The following is a 23,752-nucleotide window of genomic DNA, read 5'->3' on the forward strand; positions in this document are numbered from 1 at the left end:
AAGAAAATAAAACGAATAGAGACTAAGAAGTAATCCCCGTGACTACTATATTATATTAACTATAAGAAACTATTGGAACTGAAGGTATAGTACTATACTGAGAGTATTACTATAACTACATGAAAATCCTCAAACGAATCGAAGAGATTTTACGAATGAAATCATACAACGACTCCAGCGCGTCTGAGTAGGGATGATAAAAGAAGGGATGAGGTGGCAAAGTGGTCTAACGTCTATTTCCCACAGAGTCTTTCATCTCGTGTTCAGTGAGACCGTCTCTCGAAAATGTCATTCGATTCGTTGAACCTAAAAGTATTTTCTTATATCCTCAGCTGGTGCAACCACCACCCACCACAGTACCAGTCTCATACAAGCGAAAAATGGCCCATCCGAAAAGTGTTCATTTCATTTAGACTCATTTCATTTAACATTTTTTTCCTTTTTTCATTTCATCTCATTTTATTTTCCATCCTTTTTCCAATACATACACTTTCCTCCATACATACGTATTCAAAAATAAATATAAATTTTTTTTTTCTCCAAAACCCATCACCGAGGTACATTAAATAATTATTTTCACACTTAAATACCCGCCGGCAAAAGTACCCTCTAATTAGCTTCGAAATTTTTATTATTATTTTTAACATCAATCAAATTTAATTTTTTTTCATCATACTCTACTAATTTCATTAAATTTTCTCCATCTCTTCCATCTATACTATGTACTATCTATACTAAAATTAGACATTTTCATTACCCACAGTTTCCATTTTACATTTATTATTTATTCCTCTTATTCTCTTTTTCGTTCTCCACCTCCAACCTTCATCCTAAATTTACATTATTTTTTTTTTCCCGCTATTACTAACATTAAAAAAATTAAAAATAAAAAACACCTGAATACCTATGACAATATAAAAATTTATTAACAACCGGTAGATTACGCAACACCGCATGTATTGGCAATACGCCTCCAAATATCTATAAAAGTAACACAATATACAGCAAAAAATAAGCTGAAAAAAAAAAAAAAAAAAAAAAGAACCAATACCAACTGAAAACACAGGGAAAATGTTAACGTACCGAGGTTTATTTTTTATTCCATTTTTTTTTTATATTATTTTCTGCTCTCGTACCTTCAGCTTCAGCAGCACAAGTTTGAGCTGAGGTATATTAAAACGGAAGCCCAGGGATTTCGTAGCAGGTACACGCCGGGAAGCAAATACATACGCGAGAGTAGAGTAGGTAAAGGTAAAAGTGGAAATAGAGAAATCGAGGTGGTGATGGTGATAAAGATGAAGATAGAGATGGAGAAATAGTTATAAAGCACGTGAAAGGAACAAGGATAAAGACGGGCGTTTCAACATATTTCAGGCCGTCGCGACAAAGGGTTTCGAGTTGGTTTGGTGAAGTGGGTGGTGAAGGGTGGTCTTGCTTAGTTCTTGTCTTGCTACAATATAATATGTGGATACACATATGTGTAAATGCATGTGAAGATAAATGTGAATGTTAGTAGATGAAAGAGTGACTCGTCGACGTTAGCAAGTAGCATATATATAGAGTTGCACTACTGCGGGCTCTACTCAAGGGAATGTAGTGAAACAGTGGAGACGTACAAACGTACAGGCATACAGACTGAAAGAGAGTAAAGTAAAATGGTATAGAGTACTGAGAGTAGTGAGTTGAGTACGAGGTGACCCTGGTTGGTTAATATATTACAGGGCAAATGCCACGAAAGGCATAACGTACGATCTCCATCCTCTATTCTACCTACCAAGACGCTAAACTACTCCACACACTACCAAACTACACCGATAATACGCTATGCAGTTATCCTCCATATCCAAGCTTGCATTTCTTGCTCGGTCAATATCTTTAGCTTCGTGTTGAATTTTAACCACCCTCTACCCTCTACTGCCCGGATATCGTTTCCTGTACAAATCGCCCGGGTGATTTAATTCCGACGTTACTGCTGAGTAGCAACTCGACTTAGTCTTGTCTGGATAATTGTAATTTTAATACTCCTTCACGAATTGTTACTATTGCTAAGAGTACTCTTCAACTGGATCATTTATTTTTAAGTGCTTGGATTGGATCACTTATGGTTTGTAATTTTTAATTCCAAAAAAATTAAAATTGTACTGTAAAAAATTTTTACAGTAAACACGGATTGATTTTTTATTTATTTATTTAATACTCTCAAAGAGACATTCACTTTAGAGAGGATTTTATTCACGGGATGTTGAAATCTTGGGGTGTTAAAATTTTATTTAATAAAAAGTTTGAAGTTCTGAGATATAAAGTGAATTTTAATAACTTAACTTTTAATTTTTGTAGCACATGTAATTACAATTGTAAATATTATTTTTTTATTTAATAAAATTAATATGACAACTTGAAGCAATAACTCTCTTATCAAAGATTTTGAATATATGAATAAATTTTTGGATTTTTGATGGTGCCGAGTTTTTTTTTTTTTTTTAAAGACCCAAGCATTGGTTTTAATTTACATAAAGTGCGTGGCGCGAAATGAAATACGATTCTTAAACTTTGCGTGAAACTCTGGCAGTCAACACTCACCCTTGTCTGGAATGGTCTTATTTCATCCCTTGCGACAAAATATACTCTTTCCGTAAGATATTTATGTTAATCATGTCTCTTTAAAAATTTTATTAAAATCTGAAAAATTATGTTTGAATAATTATGCGACACATTTTTTAAAACTATAACGTAAGAATTTTTTATCTTTTTACTAAATCAGATTTGATAAAATGAAAATTTTGAATTTAAAAATTTATATTGTAAAAATATTAAATAATTCTAATGGCTTTTAATGTTTAGTACTGTTGTACAAATGTGTCTCGAGGCAAAATAAAAGTACTTTAATATCTACGACTGAGATGCTTCGCGATGCCTTGAATAAATTTATAATTTTTTGTCCCGGTCTCAGTGACGTTGAGAAGCTCCAGGATATATAAAATAAGTGGTTTTAAGTCCGTCAACCATTTCTTTCGCTTCTCTTTTCTCTTTATACTATTTTACGGTGTATTTTAAAATTTGTAACATGACAAATCATTTATTATTAAAGTTATATCTCCGCTGTCATGCGACGCTAATATTTTTTTTATTCAAATTTTTCTTAAATATTTAAATGTGAATTGGGCTTGTGAACGACCATCACTTAAATTCAATAGTGAATTTTAGTTTCAATTATTTATTTTTCAACCCAGCGTTTTATTGATTTTACGGTTAAATTAATTCAATGTAAATGCTATTGATTTCAACTATAACCAAATATATTGATTATTTTTAAAATGCTTATTAAATTTAAAAAGTAAAAAATTAATGAATTAATTAATTAAAAAATGACTTATTATTAAATAAAATGAACTAATACTAAAATACAAAGTATTTAAAGCCACAGATCACGCATATTTAGTCTATCGTGCTGACATAATCTCACCCTCTCGAACGAATCAATAGTTTGAACTGATCAATCTACATTGCTCTGATGGTGTATACGCATCACTGAGCGAGTAATTCTCGTTGAATTTTCACGCATCGCCAGTGGGCAAACGTTGAAACGCAATTTTACCAATCCTTCCCCTCGCTACCTGCCTGCATCATCTCCCTCGGAGTTATCTACCGGCAACCACTGACACCACTACAAGCGCCAGCTTTCTCTCATGTCACTCATCAGATCAGCATTAGCATTACCAATTCCGTCCTCTAGTCAGATTTACCTGCCGTCTACCTCTTATACCTCCATCTTCTTCCTATTTTATATTTTCCCTGCATCCGTGCCCATTTTACAATGTTTTATTTATAAAACGAAGAGCAAAACACGTGCTCTATTCATTTTCATCTGTACTAACGATTTTAGCTCCCCAGGATACAAGTTGATAATTAAAAAGAACACAACTAAATGTACTTCCTTTTTTTTATTTATTTATTTCTGTCCATTCTTCGATATCGCGATCGGGTCTACTCTTTTTCTTTAGAGCAGAGGTACCAGGGGCGCGGCACTTCCTGTCAAAACTCATTGAGAACAGTGGTAGTAGTAACAGAGTAGTTGATAAAAAGAGTTTAGTTTGAAAAAGATAATAATAAAATGAACAAAAATTATGAGAGTTTAAAAGTTGAATATAACTTGGACAAAGCATTCGTTGGGCATATAAAAAGTAATCGACAATTTCGTTTGCCGGGCACCGGGCACTGAATGAAATCAAGGGACAAAAGTCTCATTGACTTGATTCCTCGGGGCTTATAAATATATATGTATATAAAACGTACAGAGTAGTACATACATACATTTATACTATATTTACTAGGTATATATCATATATATAAAGTATAAAAGAGTGTTGAGCTAGTATAGTCCAGAATGGCACACAGGGAAGAAAGGGGATAGAGAAAGAAAGAGGTAGAGTAAGAGTATAGAGGGTCTGCTCAGATTTGTCACTGTATTCTTTCTTTCCAAGTCGACAAATAATGCAACTGTGTATTTGTTATTTATTTTAACGCTTTTTTATCTTATTTTAAAAAGTCGGTTTTAGTGAGAAATAAAGTAAGATAAATAGTTAAGATAAAGGGTTAATAAAGACGTGATTTATTAGTCTAAATTTATTGGGTGAAATGAGGATAAAGAGTAACAGTAAAATGTTATTTACTCTTTATATTTTCAGTCTTTAAGGATGCATTAAATATTATTCTGATTGATGGACGAGCACCAAGCGCCGTTGGGGTGTCGTGATAAAATTTAACCACACTAACAGGAGCTGTAAATGTAGATGAACAGGGAAGAAAGAAAAGTATAGTACGACAAATTGGTCGTGGAATTTCTTCTCGTTGGAAACTCGTTCGCACGATGTCATTCGCGTCTCTACCCATCGATCTTTACTCGGGTCACGAAGTGGCTATGCAAAATATATGAGGAAAAAGAAGAAAATAAGAGGTGAAGCGAGAAGGTGAGAATAACGACGGAATGTGTAGGTGTAGTGTGCAAGTGCAAGTTTCAAAGTGTGAGCCGGAGAAACCGAACTAGTAAAAAATGACTCTGATAAAAGTTATATCGTTTTCCAGGCGGCACCTAGACCAAAAAGACTAAAACAAAGACGATATCTTAAAGTATATAGATATGTATATAGATATAATACATAGATTGAATAAAATTAAGGGAAGAAAAGAAAAAAGGGAGGATGAAACAATGATAATAATAAGGTAGAAAAATTAAATTGGAAAAACAAAGAGAAACAAATAAATTCTTTTGGAGAAACTTTATTTACTTAGTCTTCTATTACGTCTCTTTATCTTTCATTCTTTTTATCAAACTATCTATCTATCTGTCTGCCTATCTATGTATGGACGAAAGAAGAGTAGAAAAGAGTAAAGGGACCTATCTATATCGATTTATCTATACTCACTTTCAGTAACATAGGTTTTTCGTTAAACGAATTTCTTGAAGAGGAATGCCGTATATACCCTGTGAGAGCGAGGAAGTTTGCAAAGATTTAAGTGGAATCGTTGGAAGAGACCGAGACGTCGCGAATTTCATTTCTTCATCATTGGAAACTTACGCGAGGTTGTGAGAACTGGAGATCCTTTTACTGTATAACTTATATTATATCTTTCTCTATTCCTTCACTAGTAGGTATATATATATATATATATATATATATATATATATATATATATATATATATCTATTTATTGAATATACGCACAGCCAAAAAATATATATATTTAGATGTACACAAGTTGAGAGCAGAGAGTAGAGAGAGTTGTCGCGAGGCAACGCCCGGGATTCTCTATCATTTCTCTTTCTCTTTATCGTCGACTCTTCTCGTTCGCTTTTCTCCCCTTTGGGTGTGACTCGATTCGGAATTTCTCGTGTAAGGGTTTATTGACGAGCGCTGAGCTCGACAGAAATTAGTTTAGAAATTTCCAACCGTCCTGTTCACTCACTCTCTCACACTTTCACAAACTTCGAGTTACTCTCTCTTTTTCTCTCTTCTCTCACTCTTCCTTTATGTACCTGGTAGCTCTTGTCGTATTCACTTGTGTCCCATGTCATCGTACTAACATCCAAAGTGTAATTCCACGAGTCCCTCAATTTGATTCACGCGGAACAACCATTTCCACTAACTTTATATCGTCAAGTTTGTCATCTCTGACTGATGCCATTCAGATCAATAAATACATTAAATTTCCTCAATAAATAATGATAAGTTTGCTTAAATCTTTCTAAGTTTTATCAAAAATTATTTGAATGAAAATAAACGTACCTGTGTTCAAAAAAAAAAAAAAAAAAAAAAAAATCGAATATGGAAGAATTTAAGTGGCTTGTTAGCAAATTTAGCTACTTTAAGCGGTCCTGATGGTGAACAGATTTCGAGGGTAGGTAGGTAGGTACTAGCAGTAACTAGTCATAGCAGCAGAAGTAAGTTGAACTTTGCTAACGAGCAAGTCAATTCGCGTATACGAATAAAGGGCTCCTTTGTGCGAACTCTCGTTGTGCGATGACGATTTAGACGCGACATAACTCTTCCTCATCTAACTCTCCCAATTGTAAGCTTTGCTTTGAGTGTGAAATTTACCACCTACACACCTACACTTATAAGAACAGTATAGTACATCTTATGACTCTGACGATAGTTTCTCCAATAATTGCCGTTAAATGCTTGGTACATAGTTCGCTCAGATTTTCATCAACTGTCAGAAGACCTCTTTGTTAATTAATACATAAACGTTCTTTTGTATACACACCAATAGCAATTTGATTTAATTAATTCATTCTAATTCAAAATTGCAATACATTTTGTATTGCTTTTTTCTTTTGTTTTATTTATATAGAAAGCTGCGTAGATATATATATATATAGTGCTTTAATTAATTACTGTGGAAACAATATAAAGCAGAATAGTGCCTTTTGAGCGATACATCTAACAAGGCTGTCATACTACCGACTTTTACGGCCCGATGGCTTACAATAAAATAGCTATTTACTTGGTAAAATGCGATCGTTTCATTCACGATGAAAATGTTTTAAGTTTTGCGAATGCGGAAATGAAAAGAGAGTCTTTGATGCAACGGAAAATTAACTTGCTTATCGATAAATACAAGTACTATATTGCGTTGTAATTTACTGAAAATGAAGTTATTTGATTTTAAATGCAGAGAAATTTATGATAATAATTTCATCAAATGATGGTAAAATTTCAAATTTTGGCATGATAGTAGTCATTACCATCAATATTATAATATTTAAAATATTGATATTAATATTGACAATACAAGATAGTAATAGTTTGAATTCCAAAATATTAATTGAAAAAATAACTAAAAGCAAATTTGATGAACTATTTCAAAATTGATCGAAGGGCACTACGAAAGAAAAAGAAAAAAAAACAAAATTACTGGTTTATTTCTCTTTCCGGCTGGTATATGAAACCGGAAGTTAGATTAGAGAAGCCGGATAGATTGAATTGAATTTCAGTAGTTTTTTTTAGTTGTTGATTTGATTTAAAACAGAATATAACGAGATTGAAAGTTAATACGATATTTCGATAACTATCAATGCTTTTCATCAAAATGATAAAACGTTCCCATGGAACAAAATAAAAAATATGAGAGAGTAACAAGGGTAGTATTTTTGCCCGTCTCTTTGATTATTCATTTTTATTTTAGGATTTTTTTGCATTTATCTTTTCTTTGTCGTTTATCCAAGAGATAAATGCGTGGTAAAAGACAAGACTTTGAAAGTAATATCAAAGGATATATGACAACGATATCGCTGTCCTCATTCATATATATATATATATATCTTTAACATTCAAGTATATCACATGTATTCCACTTGAATTATAAACCAAAAATATGTTCACTTTTTCTTTGACTTCTTTCTCATTTATCGTTGGTATTAAATCTTCAAACAAAGTATCTTTGGTAAATATTTTTTTATATTTTTCAATTGTCACTGGAAAAAATATCACAAAATATCTTTGTACTTGTTAAAATCAAAATACTTAAAACAATAATTATAAATTTCAATTTTTAATTTATGCCACCAACAGATTGACATAGCTTTAATTATTTACCTTAACGTGTAACATCACTGACACCTGACAAAAACATTAATTAATTGAGTAACGACCAAACCATTTATTAATTTACTTTTAACAATTAAATAACTCAAAAATTAATAACAATTTTGTCCATGTCAATAACCAGTTATTTTTTGAAATTTCTATGAAACTCTGATCCTATTTAGTCAAAGCTCCGATTTTGGAGTCAGCTGTCAATTTTAAAAATTTTTGTAACAAATTAATTACAATAAAAAAATGCTTCTAAAAATTTTCACTCGTAATTTTTATTAATTTTTACATGTGAAATTTTTGAATTACATTTTTTTTAAATAATTTAATTGCTATAAAATTCCAAAAAAAATTTTTAATATCTGTCAACTACAGTGTTAAAAAGAATCAACTGAAAGATTAAAATTTCTGTTGATAAGAAAATTAATTAAAACGTTTCCATTTTTATTTATATATTTATTATTTATTTCTTGTCTCAGGTAAAATTATATCTGCCGTGTAGTTGAAACTTATTTCCCATTGGGATCGTTAGTGACGCGTAGATCACGTAGATGAAAAGTGTGCCAGACTTTATATTCTCCGGTCTCTCATTCTCTATGTCAATTTCCCGAGGGCAAAGTGTATGCACAAAATGAATATACACATATATCTTTATATTTATACATACAAATAAATATGTAAGTAAAGTAATGTACAGCATATAAGACCAGTAGCATGTTACAGAACTGGTTAATCGTAAATCTTTTAGGTAAAATCGATATACGTATAAAAGCACGTGCATTACTTTTATTATTTTATTTTATTTAGTTATTGCATTTTCTCCGAGTAACTTTCTTGCACCCTGCAGTACAGTAAAGTACAGTATAGTACTACATGGTATATAAAACAAGTAAAACAACTTGCCATAAGCATAACACTCGTCTACCGGAAGCGTTGCTTTGAAACTCAAGTCCTCGAAGCTTCCTGACTTGTTTTCTTCTACTTGTTATATTCTTAGAACACTACTCTTACTTTTACATTAGTTTAACTACTGAACCTATATAAATGAATTTAGTTAGCACCGAATACGTTAAAGGGTATTCAGTTATAAAGATAACAAGTTAAATGCAAAAGATAAAAGATAAAAGATAAAGTCAAGTAAAGATAAAGGTAATTTGGTGTTTTGTGGCCCACAAATATAAGTACAGGGGATGATAGAAAGCTCGCTAGTATGTGAAGTAAATGAAGAGGATAAAAGCGAATACTGTAGAATGTGAAATAGGCACGGATACCAGTTCAGAATAAGCTATTGTTTTCTGCGGGTCACCCGCCAGTATCGAGACTAATGAATTGCATTATTGGAAATCCGGCATAAATAAGGTTATGCCATTAGCGATCGCCGACGACCGTAATTGCTGGTATTATGTTTCGACGTCATGCGCCCCTTTTCTCTCAAAGTTACATTATTTTCTACATCTATATACAATATATATAAATATACACTTAAATTTTTTATCAACATCCCTCATCCTTATTTCTCATCAATTATAGTTTTTTCTTTTTTCATTTATTTATTTATTTATTTATTTTTTTTATCTATTACTTTTTTTCTCAGATGATTGATGACTTGAAAAAATTCAATACTCTTTTCTCACCGCTTATCGTTTTAGCTACATTATTTCTTACTACACCCAGTATTTGTAATTTGTTTTTCTTTATTTTTATTCTTCTTATTATTTTTTCACCGACAAAATGAACGATCGGTAGTAATTATTTGACGATTAAATCGTTAAACCGAAGATTAATTTATCGAGATTGAAATGAAATATCTAGACTAAAAAAAAAAAAACGTGTATTTAAGCGTATAGTTGGTGCGAATCACGACCGTATCTTTGGATGTTTACTAAAGAAATAATTTTAAATAAAATAAATTTTTCTTGAGTACATTCAGAAAATCCTTAATGAGAATTATTTTTCAACTTGCCGTTTACGATATTTAAATTATTTAATTACCCGGTAATAAATGCCTAAAAAGATAATCTTAATATTCATGAATTAACGTTTATGTAGTGTATATTAATGAAAGAACAAATTATAAAAATAAACATAAGCTCATTAGCGTGGACCTAGCTAAGTAGATTAGACATTTAAAATTTGAATACCGGCAACATGCAGCAAGCTATTTTTATTTCACTCAACAACTTTATTTTTACATAAATTTAAAAAATATTATTATTACTATTGCTATTAATATCCATAAGCAAGTAAACGGCGTCAGTGTTTGAGTAAAATAAAGTAAGATCTCTGTGAATAAAAAGATTGACTCGAACCGGCGTTGCCTGAGGGAAAATTAATTGGCCTACGAGAAAATTGCAGATAAGAAAGAGCTATACGGACTTGGCGTTCATCCCCAAGCGAAGAATGAGGGAGGAGAGGAAATAAAGAAGTTAGCCTAGGATTTAGTCTTCATTTTTCCTTTCATTGACAAACTCATCTTGAGTGGTTGGTCGAGACACTCCGTTCGACCTTAATTAAGACGTCAAGAGAATTTTAACCTCCCGCTTCTGCCCGTCTATCCGATCAGTTAAATTAATCTCGAAGCAAACATCTAGTTTTTACTTTATACTTGTCACTTTTTCTACTCTTATACTTTTTTCTTTTAGTCGTTTTGATCCTCTGATCATACTTCTACATTTGCATCGAGATAACTTAATAATAATCATTCATCTTTACACTCGTCCAATTATTTATAAACACACAGATTTGTACTCGAAAAGTAAAAATCAATAAATAAAAATTATTTTATTTTAAAACTACCATCCACAATAATTTAATCTGATATCTTGGTGATTAACAAGATTGAAGAATCTCTTAAAACTTCCGGTTGCAAGTAGCAATGTCCGTTGACAGATTAAAAATAAAACCATCAAATAAATATAAAAGCTTAATTTACTTTACAGTAATACACCGTAGATTGAACCGTAAACTGACTTCTATCGTATATCGTATAATATAGCATAAGTTAAGTTGAATTGAGCTGAGGTGAGGCAGAACATAAAAGAGTTAACTTTAACTCACTTCTATAGAGCGTGTCCTCGGTAGTCGATGCGGGAATGTCGACGATTTCTTTCTCATCATCATCCACATCACTACAAACAACATCTTTTACCCGTCAATCGTTCACCGCGTGTACCTACCATCCCGATAATTAAGACGTCCCGCTGCGCCTTCCGTTGCAAGTGGCGTTTCATTATTAATCGTCCGAGACTTTTGATGAAATTGGCGTGGAATCGCCGTACTCTATACTCCTCTATAGACCAGTATACATAAACACTGTACATAAATATATAATCTGTAAGCTTTTTGCCCATTTATTTATTGCTATGAACCTTAATATACACCAGCAACAGCTAGGGAACTAACTTTTAAATAACTACTAAGTAATGCCCGGCGTATCTTGATAAATCACAGTCTATTTAACGCCACAACCACTGCAGATAAAGTGCTCAATGAATTTTATATTATCATTAATATTAATATAAATATAACACAGTACAATAATAATATTAACAAATTTATTGGACAATAAAAAAGGAAGTTAATAAAATTAATCCTAAAAATTATATTGCAATTTAATTAAATAACCCAATGAGGAATCTTGATCAGTTAATATTTCAATTCTTGTTCTCGTCTGCATTCCTTTTCCTTATTTCTCCCAGTTTCTTGTTATCCTTATTATTTATATTGCGGTCATGCACAATTTTATGCATATATTTGCACAAGATCTGGAGAAATCACCGGTACGGCACGAGTAAGCCAGCTTATGATCCCCTTTGTTCTCGATCTTGACCCTTTGCTTGCAGAGTTCGATCATCGTTTGAGATTTTGTTGGATAAGTGAGGAGGACATGGTATACCTAGCTAGACTATGAGGCTGAGATGTCTCTACTTCTCGTTCCACTATTTCTTCCTTGGCACAACACCCTCTTCTTTCCTCTTATCCCGACTCTTCTCTTGCAGTACTTTACCAACAATCATCCAAGTATGGGAACACCACATACCACAAACTACATCACATTCCATAGCACACCCCGGCGACCCACATCTCCACTTATTTGATATTCCCTCATCACCATCATCAGCTACCCTAAAACCGCAAATTCAATCTTTTATGCCTAACAAGTCACGTCAGCATTTAAAATTCACAACAAATACAATCATACACTGATTTATAAAATTATTATTATTATTATTATATTTTAAAAAGAATAAAAGAACTTTGATCTCGACGTGAGACCGCCAGTTATTATGACCTCTCCTCACGCTATATTGAATTATTATTCTTGTCATTGTCTAACTTTTTTATTATCACTCTCTTTATCATTCATACATATTATATTGTATAGTTTTAAAATATCAGTCTAGTAATAAATTTACAGTTACATAGATTAGTCTTAATCCCACCCGCGTGGTCAATTCAATTGGTCGTTCATTAATTAAATTACATTTTAAGTTTATCTCAATAGTATATATCGCGGGAATTGTTTAGATTTTTGTGAGACATTTAGAATAGATCTCCTTGAGTTTAGATCGTGATTCATGGGAGAGCAAAAATATCTACTATTTTTTAGTTTGAAAATACTTTTAAGTTTCTACACTGAAGCACTATAAAAATATTTTCTTCGAAATTTCTTAATTTAAAAATTTCACTCTTAACCGAAGCAATTACTATTTTTAAAGAAAATAACCAATATTTGACCCAAAAATTTTTTTCTCGACTAAAAATAAGTCTCAAATACTTTTCAGAATATTTACAAATAAAATATATTTTTTTTCTTCAATAAATGTAAGTAGAACTAAAATGTTAACCTCCCGACATTTTAAAATGAGACGAATTTTTTATTAAAATAAATGACAATTACCAGCACAACGGATTTATATATTTTACAACTCATTATTTTATTATCTCATTTCCTGGATGAGTCATTGCATACTAGTTGGATAGACCACAAATATCATGCTCACCGCTCAATGACATTCATATATAATCTACATATATGTACATAAATGCATTAATATTTCTGTTTCTATGTACTCTGCACACATACAACATTCTACATATTCAGACAAAATGAATCCATATATCCATATAAATACATATCCCACCATACTCCTACAACTTTTAGCCTATATATATATATATATATATATATATATATATATATATATATATATTCTCTCTCATCCGGGCAAATTATTGCAAATCGATTTACTGTCTGGCTTCTTTCTCGCTCTAGCAATACCATACCGAGCGTTGAATCGCTGTCTTTATCTTCGCGCCCCTAGGAATTACATCGACGATAGAATTCACCGTTCGCAGTTTCTATTGTTCGAATTCAAGGGAATTAAAGGGGCATAGAGGGACCAAACGATAATATATCTATGTATAGACATATATACACATAACACCGATATAGAAGATGAAACATTCGTCTCGACTAATGGTTTTTGCGCTCTCTTTACCCTCCGGTTCTACACTAGTTGGCACTGGTTTTCTACAACTTTTGGATTTCCTATTTCTTCTTCCACCTTACTTCTCTTCTCTGTGTACCCAGGGTGTTATGTGGAATCCAAGATAGATGGCCAGTGGTACAACTGAAAGCTACACGTAGTTTAGTCCTTAAGGAACCAAAGAAAAATGTCTGTACCCAAGGGTGTGCAAATGCGGTCACAGACTCTAAAACCCAGACACACACCAAGCAATATTCTCTTCTTGTCGACATCGTTAGTCCCCTTGGACTTGGCTTCTGTTGTTATTACACTCAACACGTTAAACTCACATTCTCTTTCTTACTCTCCCTCATTATATTATTTCTCTTACTGTCAACTCTCGTTACTCTCAGCCGTACACACAAACAACTAATATATTGTATAATTAAATACATTAATACACCGCAGTAAACAGAACCGATTTGCTTCTTTGAAAATTTCCGAAGCGTTTTGTTTCTTCGACAGAACGCGAAAAGAACTTTTTAAATTTATTATATTTATAAAACTAAATAAAAATAAAAATATAAATATCTATAGCTCATTGCTCGTGCTGAGAGTTACGAAATCTGGGGTCTTTGTTTCGTCGAGTCAATAAATACCGTTATGATTGAGCAACTACATTTATTATAATTGTATATATGTATATGTAGACATTTTTAAGCCTTTTTTTTTTCGATTATCAAACAAATGCGTCTAGTAAATAATAAATGCCGTTGAACTGTTGCTGTAAGTCCTGTACCGTAAGTCCTGAGGCTTTGGCTCTGGTAAAATTTAACAAATCACTGATTGTATATCGATTAAATTCGAACAATATTATACTTTATTGGATTTATTATTGTTTTAAGTCCTCCTCTAAAACCTGTTGCATTATTATTGTACATGAACATGTATACTTGTGAATATGAAACAATATAGAATCACTATTATGTGTATAAATGACTCTACAATGTACAAAGTTTATACCGTTGTTACTGTTATAATATTTATAAGAATAATAGTAATGACTTGGAACTATTTATAGCGAAAGGAGTTGTATTTGTTGGACAAAAGTTTACCGACAACACCATTAATAATAATAACAAACATTAGGTATAATAAACGTATTAAATTTTATACTATGTAGATAATTATAAAATATCGTTTGGTTTTTTTTATGCTTCCAGGTGGTTGTGGAAAGTGCAATGCTTGCGCAAGAGTACGGAGATTTGGAAATCGATACTAATTCGACGGTAAATGCGGATCTACTTTTTGACTCCCAGCAGCCGCCAATGCATCTCTACGTGCTGACCGAGAAGAAAATATCAAAAGTTAAAGTGCAAGAGTGCTCAGTTTACAAAACATGTTGGGACTGTTTGGGCGCCAAAGATCCATACTGCGGGTGGTGCTCACTTGAAAACAAATGTAATTTACGCAGTGACTGTCAGGATGCTGCCAAAGATCCACTTTACTGGATTTCCTACAAAAGTGGGAAGTGTACGACAATCACGTCGGTAACACCGGAAAAATTGCAAAAAACAACCGCGAGAACTCTCGAGCTCAGTATTGACAATTTACCAACTCTCAGCGGGGAATTTTTATGCGCGTTTTCAGTCCTTGACAAAACATTGATTACAAATGCCACTAGAAAACAATTTGGTGTTAATTGTACGACACCTCGGACTGATTTATTGCCCTCGATTCCGATTGGGCATCATCACTTCACCGCTAAATTGTCCGTCAGAATGACCAATGGCCCAGATCTTGTTACAACTGACTTTACATTCTTTGATTGCAATACTTACGCATCCTGTACTGAGTGCGTTTCTTCCAGTTTTCCTTGTGATTGGTGCGTTGACGGTCACAGATGCACACACGACACTGCCGCTAACTGCCGTAATGATATTCTTGTTACTGGTGTTAGTGTAAGTATTTTTATCTTCTTTAATATACATTATTATTTTTTATAATTGAAAATAGCAACTTTGCAGTCATTTGATTTAAAAAAAAAAATTTTTTTTAATTTTTTAATTTTTTTCAGTGTTTATTGTTCAACTCAATTTTAAATCTTTTTAAAAAATAATATTTTAACTCTAAATGATAGCAATGTTTAAAATAACTCTCAAAAAACTTGTTAAAGGTAATTAAGGGTTGAAATTCTATGCGCCATCATTTCAGTATAATTACTGAGACAAAAAAAAAAGAATTTTTACTATAAAATTACATAATTATCCAATCAAAATAAATTTGTGTTTAACTTTCTGAAATGAGACCATTTATTTAAAAGAGCAAACTATCCGTTATGAAGGTCACAGACCAATTAAAACTATTTGTTTTAAAGTGCAAACCATTTATTTTATAGCGACCGCTCCTTAAATCTGATTATTTGTTTGAAAGGGTTAATATTAATAATTTTTTAATTTAAACTGTTTCTTTCTAAATCATTTAAAAATTTCATGCTAATAAAATTGCAAGGCTGTAAAATAAAAAATTTTTGTCTCCGAATCAACTGACAAGCATGTAATAACCATTTAATTATTTAAAAATTATGAAAATTTCCTTGAATACACAAAAGATGCTCAATATTTTCCGTTCCACAATTGATGTGATTGATGTGAATGGTCGCGTGTATTTAAAATAATTATTTGATTAATTTATATTTTATAAGTATACTCAAGCTTGTTGTCGTACAAACCTTGACTAAAGTATGCAATAGAATAGTTAATTACTCAAACCATTGAATATAAATCGCGTGAATGAAATTATAAATGCATATGCGCCAGGTTTACGCCTTAGGATATAGTAAAAAATTTATGCATGTAATTTTTATTATTTAACTTATTTATTCATTCATTAAACTTTTTACGTACCACTAATTACATTCATAAACATACGGTAAAAATATTCACAATAAAGACTTTTTTAGCCCGTAATTATATTTTTTTAGCGTCAGAATTTTTATTTTTTAACCAAAAAAGTTAATACCTTTCACCAACTCTTGTGCTACATATTTTTAACAAACGTATGCCTGACAATTAAAATTTTCATTATAAAAGTCATAATTCAAATTATCTGAGAAATATTTTCTTTCATTATTTTTATTATTAAATTAACAAAATAATTGGAAAGTAAAAAAATATCCTATTTCACTTGAAAAAAGGAAAAAAATATATTTATATTCAAATAAAAAAAAAAAAAAAAAAAAAAAAAAAAAAAAGGATATCAATTAAATTTGTAGCGACGACAATTTTTATTTAATTATCTCTAGTGTTAATGGAATTAAACCAGATTTCAATTAAAACTGAAATTCAAACTAAAAATAAATAATTTAAATTTATCGACAGAATACAGGAAAAAATTAATTCCCATCAGTATTGAATAAATCAGTATTGATTATCAAAATGCGTTGCATAATTTCAGTAACAAAGTTTATCATTACTGCCTCTGAATATTCATTTAAAACTTTTAAATCAATGTAGTATTTTTGTTCAAAATCCAATTGATTTTTTTTTAAATCATTTTTTTATCAAATTGGCATTTATTTTCAACATTCACGTATCATAAAATTCTACGAAATATAAAAAATTGCCTCAGGCTTTATCCGAAAATTTACACGCCAATTTGATTTAATATCAAGCTATTGTCAATTTCAGAGAATTATAATTATAAAGAAGAATTAATAATAAATCGTAAAATTTTACATAATTTAATGGATTTATGGAATTAACATATCAATTTCATTATTAAATATTAAAATAAACTTTTTCCGACATTTCTCCGATATTGAATTAGAAAATTTAATATTTAAAATTATGTCGGTGCAATGTATATTTAAATACTTAAAATTATTACTTTTTGTTTTGCGATAATTATGAATTGAATGCAAAATTTTTAATGACATTAAAAAAAATTTACTTGATTCAAAAAAAAAAAATTCTTGATCTAATAAATTTTTCTAAAATAAATTTTACTTGATTCAAGATTTTTTTTTTTTTTTTTTTTTTTCTATTAACTCTAAAATTTTTTTTTAATTACAGAGAATAGGACCAAGTTACCGAAGTGGTCCAGCTTTCTGCCCTACAATAAATGCAACTGGTTCTCAGGAGATATTAGTGCCTTCTGGTGTTAAAAAAGCAATATCTGTCCAAGTTCACATTATTGGAGTAAGTATATTCAATGTGCCAGGTGTTGTCTCTGCTTATCAGCTCGTCTGTGCTCAGAGTCGACTTTTTAGTGACAAAATCATCATTTAACATAATAATAATTAATTATTTATTATTTATCATGAAACCAACTTATTTGCCTTGTTTGTAAAGAGTTTTATTTCATGAAAAAATAAAAAAGTCACCCAGATTTAAATAATACTGATAAAATTAAAAATAATGAAATAACGGATAAAATTGAGGAAGATTTGATTAGTAAAAACGCGGTATAATTTAAACAATGCTAATTACCTTCCTTTTTTTGGTGACTAGTCGTCCCCTAGGAATCCTAAATTTTAGCCGGCCAAGAGCAAATAGTATCCTTTTTGAAACGCCTATAGTTTGGGTTGCCTACAGTAATTTCATATAAGGTAAAAGTACTCTGGAAATAAATCCAGTTAATAATTTAATATGTAACTAAAGTTACATATTAACCAAAATTAACTGGTTTATTTACTCAAACTTACCTTACAATTTTCCTAGCAGACCAGAGTAAAGTAAATTTGATGAGTTTTATCAGTCCAGCAACTAATAATACTTTAAATACAAATTGAAATAAAATTGATTAAAATAAAATACAAAAAATACTTTTAAATATTGCTAAAATAATTAATACGGTATATAAATAGTTCGTATGATTTTTTTTAAGAACAAATCTGTCTTAACTTTACAAAAATAATAAGTAATACTAATGATAATAATTAAATAAATAGTTAACACAATAATTAATACTAAAATTAATAATAGTGAAATAAAACTAATAATAATAAAACCATTTCGAACTAGCTCCGTGACTTCATTAAACCTGAACCTGAAAGTTATCATCCTGTAAGTATTATGTTTCTTTTTTTTTTTTTTTCTTGTGCTCCTTGACGTTAAAAAATTTTGAAAATATCTCAATTAGTTTGAATAAAGAATTTTTCCTACTTGAATTACTGGCCACAAGTTCTTCGAACTAATATAGCGGTTATTAGTTTTCAAATAGTTACCGCGTTTAGATTAAGCTTTTCGCCGACGTTTCGCAAACGTTTCAGTGCTTATCAGTATTACAAACGCCGAAACTATACTTGCTTGTAAGAAGATCATTAATTAACGAGTAAATTTGATTATCATTATCAAATATTTAAACTCTAAGCAATAGATTACTAACTTCTTTATAAACTTATTATAAAAAAGAGAATTTTGGAAATTAATCGATGAGTAAAATCTTAACTGTAAAACCTATTAAAAAAATTAATCTTGAAGATAAAAAATTGATAATTATTGTTAAATTTAATCGATAAAAAATATTTTTAAAGTTGTAAAGCATCGTCCTGATAGAATAAAAATAAAAAAAAAAAGTAACAACTTGCTTATAATTGAATGAACTAACAAAAGAATGAATTTTTGTTCCAGCAATTCATAATCCAGACTCGATTCGTATGCCAATTCAACATAGAAGGTCGAGTAACGAGTGTGAACGCAAAATTAAGAGCCGACACAATATTCTGTGATGAAATGGAATTTTCATACAGTTCAAAGCCTCCGAACATCACAGTGCCCTTCGCAGTAATATGGGGTGGCTCAAAGCCCCTCGACAATCCAGACAATATTCATGTAGTTATTTATAGATGTCGTGATATGGCGGACAATTGTGGTATGTGTTTAGCAATTCCACCTAAATACGGTTGTGGATGGTGTCAAAGCTCGGACCGGTGCGAAGTCAAAGAACAGTGCGATCGTGGTTCTGGCATATGGTTGGACAGAAATATGACATGCCCAAATCCCGAAATTCACTCGTTCGAGCCAATGATGGGACCCTGGGAAGGCAATACCAACATCACAATACGTGGTATTAATCTCGGTAAAACATTCAACGATATCTACGGCGGAGTCAGTGTCGCCGGAATGCCATGCCAGCCGTATGAGAGTCTTTACATTCGTACTAAGCAGATAACATGCCGAGTTGACGGTCCGGGTTCTAAAGAGCCGAAACAGGGCCCAGTTATAGTTAAAATCGAAAACTTCCGTGGACAATCTCGTCACAACTACCAATTTGTCAATCCCGTGATCACCAATATATTTCCAAGCTACGGTCCAAAAAGCGGTGGGACCATCGTAAAAATAACAGGACGTTACATGAATGCTGGAAGTGAAATCAAGGTGATGATTGACGAGCTACCTTGTCCGGTAATCAACACCAACTCAAATGAAACTCTGTGTATGACAAGTGCCAGCGATGTCAACCGGAATGGCACCCTGCTAATAACATTCGACGGACGTAATCGGACCTACAATGGTTTCTTCGAGTACGTAGACGACCCGACGATCAAGGGGGTCGGCAGCGGGGTTGCGGGACAGATGAAGATTCCGAAGGGTATTCCAGCGGGTGGAATTAAAATGTCTGTTTCTGGTAAGAATCTCGGGTACATACAAAACCCTCAAATGTACGTATACTACGACGACAAAATGTTTATCTCGCATTGTGACGTGCTGAGTCAAACCAGCATGGAATGCAGCTCCCCGACAATAGACGTTCCCGAGCATGTGGTGCTGGACGCTGATAGACCCATGAGCCTGGAGTACGGGTTCCGGATGGACAATGTCACGGGTGTGCAAAATTTATCTCGACTTTTGTTGAATAATTTTCTGCTCTATCCAAATCCGATTTACGACAAATTTGACGAGGAGATAAAATACTACAAGAGCGACTACTTGACGATCAACGGGCAGCACCTTGACCGCGCCTGCCAGGATTCGGACGTCATAGTCCAGATTGGCAGCACGTACTGCAACGTAACATCGTTGTCAAGACAGCAGCTAACGTGCAAGCCACCGATTTCGCAACCTCCCGCGTTAAATGCCGAAGGGCTGCCTGATAAACAAGAGCTACCGGAAGTGATCGTTATCGTTGGCAATACATTGAGGTTTAAAATCGGAAAACTCAGCTATGCATTGCCCGCTGGATTAAACGGACCGCTATCGAAGCCCGCGCTGATCGGTGTTATTGCTGCAATAGTTATTCTCATCATTATATTTATTGCATTTTTGATAGCGTACAGGCGGAAATCGACGGAGAGCAACCGGGTGTTGAAAAACATGCAGGAACAAATGGACATACTGGAATTACGTGTAGCTGCTGAGTGCAAAGAAGCGTTCGCTGAATTACAAACTGAAATGACTGATCTGACCGGCGACGTTACTAGCAGTGGTATTCCATTTTTGGATTACAGGACTTATACTATGAAGATATTGTTCCCGAATGTTGAGAATCATGTAGTTCTTCAGTGGGACAGACCTGAGTTGTCGAGGAAAGAAAAGGGGTTGAGGCTCTTTGGACAACTTATTATGAATAAAACATTCTTGCTGTTGTTTGTACGCACGCTTGAGAGCAATCGTTATTTTTCAATGCGTGATCGGGTTAATGTCGCAAGCCTCATTATGGTTACTCTTCAGAGTAAGATGGAATACTGCACTGATATTTTGAAGACTCTGTTGGCTGAGCTTATTGAGAAGTGCATGGAAGGAAAGAGCCATCCTAAATTGTTGCTTAGACGGTAAGTTACTAATTTTTTTTTATTATATGGAAATTAATAAAATATTTTTTAATAAAAATTAATGACGCAAAATTTTTTACTGTGTAAAATTCAAAGTTTGAGTTTAGAAAAATTTTATTTCAAACTGCAATTTTTACAGTTTTGAATACAACGAGACATTTATTACAATTTATAATTAAAGCGTGTTTTTCGATTTTTTTTTAAATTATTATTTATTTACGGTAAATTTAATTTCAATCGTTCAAATAAAATGACAAATCTCTACAAGAAGTTTAAATTCGTAATAGTTTGATTTTACAGTATTTAACTTTTGATAAGTATTAATCTGCTTCAATTCGGTTTGTTTGAACTACTAGCTATTCGTTAGTTACCAACTCTCATGAATTGGATTTAACTCACCCGGTCTTTTCAGTTAATTTTTATCAATACAGCTATTCCAACTCTAAGCAAAATTTAATTCTAGAGCAAGTATTTTTTTTTTTTTTTTTTTTTTTTCACATAATCTTATTAATTCTTTATAAGTCGTTAGTTTTATTTTTGTTCTAGCGCTTAAAAAACTATTTAATTACAGTAAAACCGCGTTTAAATTCTCAGCACAAAATAAAGTTATTTAAGAGTAATATATAACGTCGGTTTTATTTTGTTGTATCCGTGTTATTATAGAGAACTTAAAAATTTATTCATTATTAAAGTATGCAGTATTGTTTTAACCCAACAATTACTCTCAACTTTCATTTTTTACCTCCAATTAATTTAATGACAACAATTACACTTTTCTCTAAATTAATACTTAATAACAAATAATTAACTTTAACTGTTGAATAACTTTTTTTTTTGTTATTAATTTCCCTGCATAATTAATTTCACAGCGAAAAGTTTATCGTTAAAATTTTCATTTTAAAACTCACAGAGAAATGTCGTTGTAAGATATTTTGTTATGTATGAGTTCATAATTAAGATTATGTAAAAACTATTCTGGAAAAATTGCATATAAACCAGACTGTAAAATGTTAAATCCTTTGTTTCTTTTCTCGTAACTGAAGTTAATGTTTCTTCTTATTATTTTTTCTTAACTTACATAAGAAATATTGTTGTAAAAATAAAAATAAAAATAATAAACGTAGTAGTAATAATAATAATTATAATTAATAATAATATTAAAAAAAATGAAAATAAATTATCAAGAAAAAATATGAAAATATAATATAAAATAATAGGTCAGTTAAAAATAAAAAAAAAAAAGTAGTTTTGTACCTTTGAGTCTGGTTACGCTCGGTGAGATTTAATTAACTTGGGAAAGTGAAAATAATAAATAATAGCTAAATTATTTTTTTGTTAATTTTTAATTTTTGTCCTTAGAACGGAAAGTGTAGCTGAAAAAATGCTCTCCGCCTGGTTCACTTTTCTTCTGTATAAATTTATGCGCGAGTGCGCTGGCGAACCACTTTATATGCTGTTCCGTGCGATGAAGCAGCAGGTTGACAAGGGTCCTGTGGACGCTATCTCGTCTGAAGCACGATACTCACTCTCCGAGGAGAAACTTATAAGACAGTCAATTGATTTTAAAGCAATGGTAAGCGATATTACTCAAGCTATTACATTATTCATCAAGTTAATTAATCAATTACTGTATAAACTTTAATACTTTTTAATAATTTAATATACTGGTCATTATCTATCTATATTAACTTAATTATTGAGTAAAGTATGTAACCAAAGTTATCCTCTTGACGTTTAAATAGAATATATTTTAATTAAAACTTGCATTTTTTTTTTTTTTTTTTTTTATTTTATTTAATTTCAGACCGTCTATGTAACGATAGCTCAACAAACAGTCTTCAGTGGTTTAGATCCAAGTACTGAGAATGTTCCGGTTAAAGTACTTGACTGCGACACCATTTCTCAAGTTAAAGAAAAAGCACTGGATACTATTTATCGGTCTACACCTTACAGTCAACGTCCTAGAAAAGAAGATCTTGACCTAGGTATATTTTTAATAAATTTTTGATTTAAATTTTTAATATAAATTTATGATTTAAAATTTATTTAAAAAGTTTTTAAGGCTTAGAAAAATTTTAAATACATATAAAATACTTTCTAGATATTTATATTCTTTAAATATTTCAAATCATGAATTTTATTTTAAATTTAAAATATTTTTATCAACAATGGATATTTGATATCTATTTTATGTCTTGAAAATATAATAAAGTTAGACCATTTTTATGATAAATAACAAAAGTTATCTGCTACAATATTTATTTATCAGAGCAAAAGTACTTGGAATACTAATATAGCTTTACTTTTATAAAACATTAATTTAAATGTAGTTTTTAAAAGTTGATTGATGAAATACTTTTATAATTTTTCTCCTCTTATGGACTTGCCATAAGTACACATTATTAGAAATATTTTTC

At 31.3% G+C, this 23,752-nt stretch overlaps 1 protein-coding gene across 2 annotated transcripts in view; it reads left to right on the forward strand.

The window, feature by feature from the left end:
* Plexa (plexin A) overlaps nt 1–23,752 on the forward strand; it is a 166,879-nt gene that overhangs the window by 139,308 nt on the left and 3,819 nt on the right. The window contains exons 4-9 of one of the 2 annotated variants that reach the window (XM_074239313.1): nt 14,785–15,522; nt 17,635–17,760; nt 18,586–18,627; nt 19,195–21,335; nt 22,695–22,908; nt 23,140–23,320. In XM_074239313.1, the coding sequence (XP_074095414.1) occupies nt 14,785–15,522; nt 17,635–17,760; nt 18,586–18,627; nt 19,195–21,335; nt 22,695–22,908; nt 23,140–23,320 (3,442 nt within the window). The remainder of the gene's footprint in view (nt 1–14,784; nt 15,523–17,634; nt 17,761–18,585; nt 18,628–19,194; nt 21,336–22,694; nt 22,909–23,139; nt 23,321–23,752) is intronic. The other variant, XM_074239314.1, reaches the window with a different exon arrangement.

The sequence above is a fragment of the Cotesia typhae genome, unplaced genomic scaffold, assembly GCF_013202065.1.
Source record: "Cotesia typhae breed Kobodo isofemale line unplaced genomic scaffold, CoteBio_Ctyphae contig_23, whole genome shotgun sequence".
Taxonomy (NCBI): Eukaryota; Metazoa; Arthropoda; class Insecta; order Hymenoptera; family Braconidae; genus Cotesia; species Cotesia typhae.